The 12,995-nt window shown below is 40.9% G+C and overlaps 2 protein-coding genes across 10 annotated transcripts in view; one reads left to right on the top strand and one right to left on the bottom strand.

Moving 5' to 3' along the window:
• kdm1a (lysine (K)-specific demethylase 1a) overlaps positions 1–8,304 on the top strand; it is a 20,241-nt gene extending 11,937 nt beyond the window's left edge. For 5 of the 7 annotated variants that reach the window (XM_024267721.2, XM_024267713.2, XM_024267689.2 and 2 more), the window contains 8 exons: positions 936–1,009; positions 2,600–2,711; positions 2,814–2,946; positions 3,035–3,222; positions 4,944–5,058; positions 5,140–5,267; positions 5,555–5,701; positions 7,247–7,976. In XM_024267721.2, coding sequence (XP_024123489.1) covers positions 936–1,009; positions 2,600–2,711; positions 2,814–2,946; positions 3,035–3,222; positions 4,944–5,058; positions 5,140–5,267; positions 5,555–5,701; positions 7,247–7,447 — 1,098 coding nt within the window. In that variant the 3' untranslated portion in view covers positions 7,448–7,976. Of the gene's footprint in view, positions 1–935; positions 1,010–2,599; positions 2,712–2,813; positions 2,947–3,034; positions 3,223–4,943; positions 5,059–5,139; positions 5,268–5,554; positions 5,702–7,246; positions 7,977–8,017 lie in introns of those variants that run through there. The other 2 variants (XR_002918772.2, XM_024267704.2) reach the window with 2 other exon arrangements.
• A 1,656-nt stretch (positions 8,305–9,960) lies between these two features.
• luzp1 (leucine zipper protein 1) overlaps positions 9,961–12,995 on the bottom strand; it is a 46,214-nt gene continuing 43,179 nt past the window's right edge. For all 3 annotated transcript variants that reach the window (XM_024269807.2, XM_024269824.2, XM_024269814.2), the window contains exon 8: positions 9,961–12,929. The gene's annotated coding sequence lies outside the window, so the exon portion shown is untranslated. The remainder of the gene's footprint in view (positions 12,930–12,995) is intronic.

The raw sequence follows: 12,995 nt of genomic DNA, 5'->3' as shown, positions 1-12,995 counted from the left end.
AAAAAAAAAAAAAAAAAAAAAACGTTGAGCAATATCAAAGCTAACCAGCTGTACAGTTTTGAGCCAGATGGTAGCTCGGGTGAGGAAAATTAAGACGTTTTTGGATCTGTTTGTCTTTAGTTGGATGCAATTGAATTGTAGTGGAGAATGGAGACTTTGGCCGACCATGGCAGCTGCTGCGTCTCAAACCTGAGCTTTTTCAAACCGCAGGTTTTCATCTGCTCCTGATTAAACCAGATTTGAGTAAAGAAGTACTTAGAAATGCTGTTTTAATCTTAAATTATTTTATATATTTCCTTAAGTGTGAGAAAATTGCTACAAGAACATGTGAAAGACACAATTTTCATTAGCGTGGGTCTTTTAAGTTGATCCTGATTTGGCCCCAAAATATTTACTTCTCAGAATTTACTTTTAGTTGTAGATTTACCATAGAATTATTGTGTAACATTGTGGTAAAAAGATGCCTGGACTCCTAAGGGTTAAAGCAGCTTTTGTCAGTTTATTTTTGTGGAGGTATTTTGGGACTCTTACCGCCTCCGGGATCTCCTCAGGTTTATGGTGTGAAACCCGCCTTTCGCCTCAGGAGGCGTTTCCAGACTGCGCTCCGGTGTTCTGGCTCACTCTGTTGTGGTGAAGCGATGAACAGGTTGAGTCAGTCCTCCTCTTTCCCAGCTGCAGGTTTTTGGGTGTGTCCTTGTTGTGAACCAACATGCCCCCACCCAGATCAAGACGCGACTCAAATTCCATTTGTTATCAGATGACGTTTAAAGGCTAATTCCTGTAGAAACCAAACATGTGGCACATTTTCTTTGCTTTATATTGAGTTAATCAATGACTCTACATTTAGTCGCAGAGGATTTTCCCCCAAATCTTTTATATATTTTATTTAACTTTAAATAAATGAATGAAAAGTGTGCTTCCTTCTTTCCGTGTAGGAGTACGACGAGTTGGCGGAGCTGCAGGTGAAGCTGGAAGAAAAACTGCAGGAGCTGGAGGCCAATCCACCCAGGTAACACATCCACCCACATTTCTGCTGCTTTGCTCATTTTTGCACAGATGTTTCAGCTAAACGAAACAACACCTCTGTCTCTTATCATTGGATTTATTAAAAATATAAATATATCTTCAGATATCTTGCATGAGAAAATAAAATAGTGCTGAAAATAACTTTTACAGCAATAAATGCATCTTTTTAGAATTTTTATTTATACTCGTTATGTCCCCAATGGGTAAACCGGCCCAGAGTTTAGGGCAGGGGTCTGCAACCTGTCTGCAAGCTCTTTTATCTCTCCATGGTGGCTCTCTTGCTGAAGAAACATAATTTAACAGGAAGTTTTTAAAGTTTTTTTAATTTTTATAATCTAGTTTAATAAGGAATTTTAGGCTTTTCTGGAGTTTAGCTAGTAATTAAGCAACAAGTTTTTTTTTTCCCCTAGTTTGACATCCGAGTTTTTTAATGCTAATTTGGAGTTTAGCTAAAAATTTAGCGATAAGCTAAAGTTTTTGGGTAATTTGTACTTGTACTGTAAATTTCTACTGAGATTTTTTAGACAAATTTTAGAGTTTAGCTTCTATTTTTAGCAACAAGCTAACATTTGAGTAATTTAGGTTACTGAGGAATTTTAGGCTATTTACGAGTTTAGCTAGTAATTAAGCAACGAGCTAGCTTTTTGGCTTATTCGACATCCACTATTTTAATTCGTTTTTACCTACTAAAAGGTAAAAATGGAAAAAAAAAATCCCATTTTGAGAGATGCTAGTTTCTTTATATTTTTGCTTTTGATCGTGCCAAAAATTTTAATAATTAATATTAATTAAAAAAATGGTAATGAATTTTCACATTTCTTAAAGGCTAAAGTAAATCTATGTGGCTTCTTCTAGGTTTTGATCGGTAGAAAACGAGTCCAAAGGTTGCCGACCCCTGGTCTAGGGGATAAATACCAAAAGGGAACAATAACATAAAACTGGACACAAAGAAAGAATAAAAAGAGGACAGTTTATTAAGTAAACAAACAAAAACCCCATGTCCTGAAAGAAAGAACACACCAAAGGGAGTTGTAACCTTGGTCAAACACAAAATTAGTCGGGAGACCGTTGACCCAGCCAATGTCGACCATGAATCAGCAGCTCCCTGCTAAAGAAAACAAATAAATAAAGCCAGCAAAGCAAGACTACCAAAGTCCAACCCCAAAGTAACATAACAAAACCCAGCAGTTTAAGATTGCTGAGGACAAAAATGGTAGAAGAGAACCAAACCCAGCCTGCTCTGCTCTCTGTCTCAAATAGACAGCACATTGGCCACACCTGCCAGGTGAGCAGAAGGACCGGATGGAAAAAAGGTCCAGCAGCAGAACGTAACACTCGTCATTCAATTTTTAGTGCTTTCCTAATCCACCGACCTGCATGCTTTCCATGTTAAGCATCAAACTCTGCCTGAAAATGACAGTCATTAGAGACAGGTGTGAGGCAGGGAAACCGAGCGCGTGCAGACCGGCGCGTCCCGACAGGCTGCAGCTGAAACTTCACTCCTGCCCGTCTGATGTCTTAATTGCTGCCAGAGCCACCGAACGTCTCCGTTTCTTCCTCGTCTTTCCCACAGCGATGTTTACCTCTCATCGAGGGATCGGCAGATCCTAGACTGGCACTTCGCCAACCTGGAGTTTGCCAACGCTACACCCCTCTCCACCCTTTCTCTCAAGCACTGGGATCAGGTGAGCACATGTCTGGGCCATCCCAGGTCATTCCTGGCAGTTTTTTTTAGAATATTTCAGTTTTATTTAGCCGGTGATGATGGATTTTTCTCGTCTCTACAGGATGACGACTTTGAATTCACTGGCAGCCACTTAACTGTGAGAAACGGTTACTCCTGTGTTCCTGTGGCTCTGGCTGAAGGTTTAGACATCAAGCTGAACACCGCCGTGCGACAGGTCCGGTACACGGCGTCGGGTACGTGAGTCCGAAAACCAGTCGAAAACGACCTGAACTTCTGAGCATTCAGACAGTTTTCTTATTTTTTTACTCATTGTCTCTTCAGGCTGCGAGGTGATCGCCGTCAACACGCGCTCCACCACCCAGACCTTCATATACAAGTGCGACGCCGTGCTGTGCACGCTGCCCCTCGGGGTGTTGAAGCAGCAGCCCCCCGCGGTGCAGTTCGTCCCGCCGCTGCCGGAGTGGAAGACTTCAGCCATTCAGAGGATGGGATTCGGCAACCTCAACAAGGTGCGACTCCGAACACCTTAACTCTTTAACCCTGGAGCTCCAGTGTTTATATTCTTTGATTTACTGTAAGTTTTAAAAAGTTAACACGATTATTCCAGTAGATTTTGAAGGAGAAAAGCGGCGAGCCGCTTTTCTCCTTCAAAATCTACTGGAATAATCGTGTTAACAGTTGAAAAGTTACAGTATGTTAAAGATTTTGTAGATTTTAAGACATATTTTATGCAGCAGTAACTCATTACAAAGACAGTTGTAGCTGTGTGGGCGGGACTGTTGGCTTAGAGCAACCCCGCCCCTTTTCCCTCCTCGGCGCTAGTAGCTCTTTAATTTTCAGACGCCATATTTTTTCCTCTGTTGCCAGATTCTCTTGGCTTTTAGCCCCCAAGCTAGCATTATTGGAGCCATCCAGCTGTACAGTTTTGAGCCACAGGCCAGCTCGGGCGAGGAAAATAAATGTGCGTAGTGGTAAAAGAGACTGGCACGTCCAGTCAGTAGCTGCATCATTGACTAGGTTTTTCTAGGATCCGATTTTTAGATCCAACGGAATTTGGGGTAAGAAATAATCAGAAACCCAGATTTAATTGTACATTGTTTTCTATTGGTCCTCTTTTGTGAGAAAAATGCTACAAGAAAATGTTAAAAATGCACAAAAAGTCTTTAAAGTCTCTCCAATCATCGTTTAATCCACTTTTGAAAGTGTTTTTTTTTAAATTATGATTATCCCATTTTTAGCCAATTTAGACAGTTTAATCATTTTTTTAGGACATAGTTTCTGTAGAGCGGCAGTAGTTCATTAGAAATTCACCTCTGAGTTGTGGGCGGGACGAAGCAACCCCACCCCCTCTTCCCATCCTTGTTACAGAGAGCTTGTAGCTCGCCTTTTGAGTTTTCGACGTCACAAATACGCTCTTTTTCAAACTGTCTGCTCCTCATTCACAACAATTTAATCAAGATAAACTCAGAAATAAAATGTTAAGCTTAATTTGATTTATATTTGTCCTCCATATTCAGAAAACGTATTACTAAAAACAGCATTTTGACTGAAGTGAGATTTTAAGCTACTTTGACTGCAGAACTAACAATAATGTGAACATGTTTGACGTGAAAATATTTATAAAAAAGCTTCTGAGACTGAAGACGTAAAATCTTATGCTCCAGCTTGTGCTGGTGTTTAGACCCACATGTGCAGATACCTGCTTTAAGGCGACATTACATTTCTGATTCTGCTGCAGTGTCCTCGTGCTGCAAGTGTGACCTTCAGTTAGTGAGGGAAACAGGAAATGAAATAAAATCACAATTCCTATGCTGTTTTTTTTTTTTTTTGCAGTTCATAAGTGAGTACTTTTAGACATTTGGAGGTTACTTTATTTGTGTCGTCTCTATTTATTGTTAGGATTTTCCTGCACTAAGTAAAGAAAGTGGCTTTAAAGCATCATCAGGGAAGGAGTCCCCGCATGAGAGATGCTATATGAGGTTGATTCTGCGTCACTCCTGACCCACCTGCTCTGTTACTCAGCAGCAGGACGGTTACCTTGTGACGCTGCTGCAGCACTGAGGAGAATGCTGCATTCTTATGCAATCCCAGCTGCTGGTTCCGCTGAGTCTCCAGCAGAGGGAGCACTTTCCTCCTCGCATGCACAGCTGTGCTTTAATATGGGATTATATCCAGCCTGCAAAAGCTTTGGACTGAAATCAATGCTTTTTTTGCTCCTCCCTGTTTGCAGGTGGTGTTGTGTTTTGACCGCGTCTTCTGGGATCCGAGCGTTAACCTGTTCGGTCACGTCGGCTCCACCACCGCAAGCCGAGGCGAGCTCTTCCTCTTCTGGAATCTCTATAAAGGTGATAATAAAGCCTTCCTGGGTTTACAGCTGATGAATTGAAACTGGTGCTTAGAAACATTTGTGTGTCGAATGCCCTCAGCTCCCATCCTGCTGGCTCTGATGGCCGGCGAGGCCGCTGGGATTATGGAGAACATCAGCGATGACGTCATCGTCGGACGCTGTCTGGCTATTCTCAAAGGAATCTTTGGAAGTAGTGCAGTTCCACAGGTATGAGGAACAGCATCATCTCCACTGAGACTCGTCCTTTTTTATTCAAACAATTTACACATTTATTATCTTTAAGTACAAATGTTATGATAAAGTTTTTCAGAATACAGTGAACATGTGTGGAAGAGCTTGTAGTCGCATCCAAACCAACCGTCATTAAGAACCATTTGCTTCTGGTTTCGAGTGGAGTTTAAGTTTCGTGCATGAAGGCCGACGTTGAAGCTGTTTACGTGAGGCTGTGGTCGTCACGGCAACCCCCTGAAAGTGTGTTTTCGTTGTCACGGCAGCCCAAAGAAACAGTCGTGACTCGCTGGCGGGCCGACCCCTGGGCGAGGGGCTCCTACTCGTACGTGGCAGCTGGTTCCTCAGGAAACGACTATGACCTCATGGCGCAGCCCATCACGCCTGGACCCGCCATACCTGGAGCCTCTCAGGTGAGCCCAGAAATGAGCCGACAATTACCCAGACCAGCGGGGCGCAGTTCAACGCCGGCGCGTGTTTTATGGCTTCTCCAGCGGTATTTGTGCACATTCAACCTCGTCTCCTTAAAGTCAGATTCTTTAGTTTTTATTTCCACACAATATTGGAGATGCAACACAGAACGAAATGATAAAAGAGGATTAGAAGGAGCACATAGACAGATCCAGTTGAAAAAAACAACAATAAATACAAGTGTGATGAGAGATTCGTGTTGAGGTAAGCATGGGTGGATGAATAGGAAACTTTAGAACCTGAGGTTTCATAGTTTAGGATTCTGAGTTTCCATTACACATTAGGAATGTCCCGGTCCGGTTTTTTGGGCCCAATCAGTGTCATTTCTGAGTCCCGATTGGCTACTTTTGTAACTTATTTAAAAAAATAAGGAATAAATAAAAAAACAGATTCATACTTTTCTCTATTATTTTATCGTTTAATGCTTAAACAGAAAACTTCTGTGAAGTAGCTTTAACAAACTAGTAAAAATAGTGAAACTATTACCTAAAAAACAAAAAAAAAACTTTTATCTACTAAATATAGGTGATAACTTTAATATTTTTAGAGCAATTTTTTAAAATTTCCTAAAAATGATTGACTTTGTAACACAAATACGTATTCATGATTGATATTAGAACAATTGAACAATTTATTCACTTTTTTTAACTTCTTAAGACTAAAACCTCTTAAAACATCAGATTTTTAGTTTGTAGTACCACAGTTGTTCACTTTTTCAACTTTTATTTCTCTGTCAGAAACATAAAAAAAGGCCTGTCAAAGAACAGCTCGGGTTGTGGCGTCTTAAAAAAAAACGTTTTTTCTGTTGAAATGCATTTGTAGGTTGTTGTTTACTTAAAAACAAACTAATAGACATTTACCGTCAGTTTAAAGCGTTAGAGTTATTGAACATCTAGCTAGCTTGACTGAACTGTTTTTGTTAGCCTGCTGCTTGGAGTATTTATCTGGAATTCTGATCATAATTAGATTTTGGGAGATAATATTCGAAACCGATCAAGTTATTAACCATGTGATCGGGTCCAATTTTCGATCATGTGTTTGGATCGGGACATCCCTATTACACATATGCGCAAAACTTTATTGAAATTCTAGAAAAAACGTAATTTCGCAATTACACTGTTTGCATTAAATCCTAATCATGCGATTAAACACAAACCAACTCACATGATAATTCATTAAAAACACAGCAATGGATGAGAACAAGTTGATTCAATAAAAGGGAGCATTTGGATGACGTCACAGCAGTGTGGTGCAGCTTGACCATTGACAGTCTCTCTATATATATATGTCTATGAACCCTGTTCAATGATTTTAAAATAACATATTTCATAGTTAATGGAAATGCAGATAAATGTAGGCTGTGGTATTTCCTGCTTGAAGGTTGGCATATACAAGGTTGGCACTGTGACCCCAGTGATTTTCTTTTTCCTGCTCATTTTTGTCCCCATTTTCTCACTAAAACGATGTTCTGTTTCCTTCTCCTCCAGCCCGTCCCTCGTCTGTTCTTCGCCGGCGAGCACACCATCAGAAATTACCCCGCCACGGTTCACGGCGCCCTGCTAAGCGGCCTCAGGGAAGCTGGACGCATCGCAGATCAGTTCCTCGGCGCAATGTACACACTCCCCAGACAAGCCACCCCCACGGCCAACAGCAACCCCCAGCAGGCGCAGCCCGCTGCCAGCGTCTGAACGGGAACCACTCGGACTCTCCGGCCGCGCGACTCGAGTCCCGGAAAAAGACTTTGATTTTGAAAGGACAAATTACACTTCTAGTTTCAGAAAAAGCGTAATTAAGAAACCCATTATAAACACACCACTAGCTCTCATTTCACCTCCCTTCAGTCACATTTAGGAAATTCTCTTCGCTAGAGTCAAACGTGGAATTTTTCTATTTATGAACTGTTGTACAAACTAGAAATAACGGTTGAAAACCCGTCCACAAACACACAAAAGTTCAACTCTGGAGCCAGCAGAGCCCCTCCCACTACAGCGTTTACATTTCAAAGGAAGTTGTCACAAAAGCGTTTCCTGTTTCTTTTAGCCGTTTGTCTTTCAGATTTCATTTCTACTGTTTGAGGCAGAATATTTAAGTGAAGAAGCTTCAGCTGACGGACAGAAAAGCTGTTGGTTTAATGTGAGTGGCATGCTGCCATGACAGATGTTTGTGTTCATTTTTTATAGTTAAATGTTTTGTTATTAAAAGAAATTCAAAAACTGCTCCGTGGAATGAAAGTTTCTTGTCGTCTTTTTGCGTTTCAGGGTTTGGTCTTAGATGACAGACGCCGTTTGGCCTCAGGGTTGCTGTTATTCTGACCAAAGGAAAGGTTTCACGTAACAACAGTCATCTGAGCTGCTTTTGGTTTGTTCTCTTTATGGTAAAACAATAAAAAAAAGTCCAGTCGATTAGTCATGACAAAAACAAACTAATTAATATAAAACAAATGTGTAACAAATTTAAAGTAATAACCAGTTTGGTCTAAAGATAGATTCTTTAATAATCCATGAGGAAATTTAAAAGTGGCCAATCTTAAAAACACACAAAAAAATAGTCAATGGATTAAATAAATTAAAAATCAATGAATTAAAAGTGATTACTTCTTAGATGCAGAGGCAGGAGGAACTAAAGATTTCTTCAGTCTGTCTGTGGAGGAGTAAATAAAGCTCAGAAAGTTGCTCTTTTTGCACTAATGCATTTAAATCAATTTGCTTCTTGGCAGAAAAATTAACAGTTAAGCGTTTATTCACCCAATTTGATTTTTGCTTTTAAACCAATGCCAAATTTCTGAGGAAAGTGGTCGATTGGTCGATTTTACTGCTTTATTTCAGAGCTAGGAGACGATCAGGAGTTGTAATCTCAAAATGTTGGCGTGTCTCTGGACCTTCACACACCTGCAGATAAAACGGCACTAAGGAACTATAACTTCCAATTTCACACACAGCTAGAACACAAATAGCATTTGGTATAAATTTAAAGATCCACCATGAACATATTTTGATCTATTTTAAAAGTTCTCTTTTAATTACGACTATGCTGTTTTTAGGTAAAAAAAATCTGTGATTTCTAGGACATAGTTTCTGCAGAGCGGCAGTAGTTGTGGGCGGGTCCATTTGTGTGAAGCGACCTCGTTCCACTTTTACCCATCCTTGTTGTGCAGCAAAAAAGGGAGCGATTGGCCCGGCCCAAAGTATTTTAACATCACAAATACAATGTAATATAGAAAAATATATACTATGCTCACCAGATGGTAACCATTTTTTTTTAAAGAAAAATAAATAAATAAATACAGTAACTGGTGTTTACTACCAGCCAGGTTCTAACTTTATTTTTTTTACATCAATGTCCCTTTAGGGTTTCTTTTGGGAGCATTTTCAACTTTTAATTTTTAAGAAATTTCTATATTTTCCTATAGAACTAGAGCCGACTCACTGTGAAATGATTGCTAACCACTACACCACCATGCAGTCCCAGACTTGATTGTTTTATGTGTAGATATTTAATGAACACAAAACAAAAATGAAAATAAACATCATAAAAATAAACCGTATTGAGAGAAATCAGAGACACAGACTTGAGTTTTTTTGCAGCCTTCAAAGACTCTACAGCTGCTGGAGAAAACATGCGAATTATTTGGCTTTATGAAAAAACTGGACACACGGTTGTGTTTATTAAAAGCATAAATTGGTTTGATTTAAGCCGTAAATGTTTTTTGTGATTTATATTGAAATTAAAAAACCCCAAAACATCCATTCTGTCCAGAAATTGGGGTGTGTGATCCAGTAGTCCAGCAGGTTAAAAGTACATTTACTGAGAATAAAAGCTGGTTTGCAGCTGGGAATGGGGCTCCTCATGTGTAGAGGATCAGACGCTGGTTGTAAAGTTGTAGAAGCAGCAGCTCTGGCCGTCAAGAATCGGGGGGGCGTAACCGTTTAGGAAGAGCGTGGAACCCTGACTCTGCATTCCACGGCGGCCTTGCGGTTTTCCTGCATGTACCCCACCAATTTGCCTCATTTGTCTCCCTGCTTATTTTGCACGCCGTCAGCTCCTGTTCCCTCCGCTGCAGGAACCAGAGACTGAAGTTTCACACACTCACATAAAAAAAAAAGAACATTGGGGAGTGGTGGGGTACAATGAAATGAGAACTTGCTGAGCACGCTCAGGAAAACTTCTGTTTTGCACATTTAGGCGAGTCCGCACACAGACGTGTTACAGATAATTTGCTTTTTTTATTTTTATTGGAATACATATGGACTTGCTGTACAGTTGGCAGCATCAGGAGACCTACATGCAGATTGCCACAGTAATGTTAAAACATGCACAAGCCTAACATTGAAAAGAAAAGAAAAATCCTGACTTTTGTGACATGAGATCCAACCTTGAAATCTACATTTTTAATGTTTGACACCTCTGCTTATGATTGATTTTTGTTTACCACCTGCTTTACTTATATAGGTAAAAGCTTACAAAGCTGAAAGAACAGCAAAAATTCCATTTAATGACTGATGATAACCCCTCTTTCACGTGCAGGTTTGTGTAAAATCTCCAAACTATTAAACACAAAATGCAGAAAAATAAACTCTCCAGGAGTGTAGAAACAGAGACCACCAACTTTGTCAAAAAAAAGCAATATTTTTTTTACTTTTAAAAACGAGATGGACAAATATTTAATATATATCAATAACAAAAGGCCCATTTTACAAAATTACAAGTTTCTTTAAATAAAATCTATCCAATATAGATTTCAAAATAAGATCTTTTGTTTAACAAAAACATACACGAGTGGAAAAAAAGGCCCTAAAATGTAAAATTTCCTCTTTTTTTATATCATGAGGGTATCTACAACGGTGGGGGGGGGTGTTAGAACAGAGTGTGGAATGATTTGGCACAACAATAGATGAGAGGGGATGGTTTCACGGTTTCTGTTAAAACATATTTCCTTAAAATGACTTTTTAAATACTCCAATTTTAATACATTCAGCACAAAACGGTTAAAAACTGTACAGTTCTGGGACATGGGGCGGGGAAATTCACTTCTTATTAAGTGCTGGTTAAGTGCAGATGCCGAAAAGTTTGATTCAGTCCGCGACGGTGACTTTTTAGTCTCAATCATAACGTTTTTCTTGATCGTCTCCATTTTCGAAACCATCCAACCTCAACTGAAAGCATGAAGGATGGCGTGTTCGGGACGGGAGAGTTTGCGTACATGTGGGCCTTGTAAGGAAGAGGAAGCAGAGCAGAGGATGGAGTTTCAACTTTGCCCTTTTGCTTAAAGAAAAAAAAAAAAAAAAAGAGGAAACCCTCCCTTGAGCCGTAAAACCTACAGTTTCCGACAGGTCGACTCTCCCGTTTTAATCGCTCTTTTCAAGAAAGAGCACGAAAGACGGTTCAAGAGGAGGTAAAGGGGCTTCACGGCCGTTTGGATGGAAGGAAGCAGGTGATCGGCGACTTTATAGGGAGCCGAACGCCCCAAACGCCGCGTGAGCCTCTGGAGTGCGTTTTAATTAACCACAAAGCAGTCGTCCCTGCCAAGCTGTCCGCCGTCCGTCCCACCTCCCGTATTTAGAAGCACCAAGTCGAGCTGCGGAGACGGGATTAGATGCAGCCTGATCTCTGACCTTTCAGCTACCCGGGGAGCTGTACGTCAGGCTCCGGTGACGGGCCTCTGGCCTTAAATAAAACGTTTCTTTGAGCCGACGGCGTCCGGCGCTGGAGTTAGAGAGCAGACTGAGAGATAAGAATTCAAGAAAAACAGAAGCAGGGATAACACGCTCGGACTCTGGATGTCTGTTCTTCTCTGTCATGAAGCCAAAATACAAAAATACTTGCTTAGAGAGAAAAAATAAAACCAAAATTCGTTTTTTCTGACAATCTCTTCCTGGATTTAAGGCACAGATGAACATAATGTAGGTAAACATTGAAGCATTTCTAGGTGGAGGTGTGCATTCTTCTGCATTTCCGTTGATTGCATACAGTCCTCTGGTAACAGGCTGAGCTCCGGACTCTGTCGCATGTATGGGAGGCTAACAGGAGGTAGCAGGGCTGGGCGGGCGAAGGCAGAGGTGAGGAATCCCACATTTCCACTTGAAAATCCGGTTTTCTCCAACAACATTCAGTAATGTCCTTCTAGGGTTACAGTCTATGTAGAAGGCCCATCCTAAAACCCTGCAGGAAGCTTGTAAGAGAAAGTTCAGACACACAATAAAAATAAAAAAAAAAGCCTGTTCCTAACACTGGCCAGTGGCTGCACGTTTTTCTGTGATAAAAAAAAAAAAAAAAAAAAAAAAGATCTGGGACGATTCGCACTGCGAATCCAGTCTGGAGATCCTGGAGGTCTGTGAATCTCCTAATACTCGGTTTGCCGTCACGACCTCATCCCGATCCTGGTTTGAGATGACGTAGACCCTCCACCGCCACCTCAAATGTTTTCACTTCAAATGCCAAGAAATGAAACGAACAGGAAGCAAATTACCGTAAACCAAAAGCGAGGTCCCCCCAAATAAGGTCCCAGTTTATCGGAAATACTGTGTTCTGAAAATCCAGATTACATGCCGAGTCGCAAGCTTTTTTTTTATTGATTAAAAACATGCAGAAAGTGAACTTGGACACGTCTGCATGCCGATTCAAGGACAAACGCGCCAGATAAGATGTCCGTTTGAACCTAAAACATTAAAGAGAGACAATGAGGGTAATTTGCTTCCTGTTTTTGGTCACAGTTAAAGAAAAGATCTCCTGGTTTGTGGTGATGATTCTGGCCTCCAGAACTCGACTCTTATTAAGTGAAAACCGAGAGAGGATGAAAATTCCTCCAAAAAGTCAAACATTCAGCCCCACTGAGGTTTGGGTAATGGTTCTAAAGGCATTTGAAGTCTTTCTTCCTGAAAATCCATTAGAATGTCTTTTCTGGCACGCAGGAAAATCTCCAGTGTTCCCCAGCATGCCAGCCTCTCCCTTGTCAAGCTTTGAGGTTACATGAAAAATACATCCAGTGCGGGAAGCAGAAGAGGACGCGCAGGCTTTCCGGGGTTACGGCGAGCACCAAGAGGCAGTCGGTCGGCTGCTGTTTCTTCTTCGTCCTCGCTGAGGAATCTGGAGATGGTGGAGTTACACGTGGACAGGGGTGGGTGGTAGACCGCCGTTTGCTCCTCCGTGTGCCATTTAGAGACCTTTAGGGCGCTGGAAATAGAAAAAAAGCATTAGAAGTGTTTCTCAATGTCCCCTTATGACAATTTATTTTATAAA

Source organism: Oryzias melastigma, linkage group LG22, assembly GCF_002922805.2.
Source record: "Oryzias melastigma strain HK-1 linkage group LG22, ASM292280v2, whole genome shotgun sequence".
Classification (NCBI taxonomy): Eukaryota; Metazoa; Chordata; class Actinopteri; order Beloniformes; family Adrianichthyidae; genus Oryzias; species Oryzias melastigma.
This window is presented reverse-complemented; position numbering and strand designations above follow the sequence as displayed.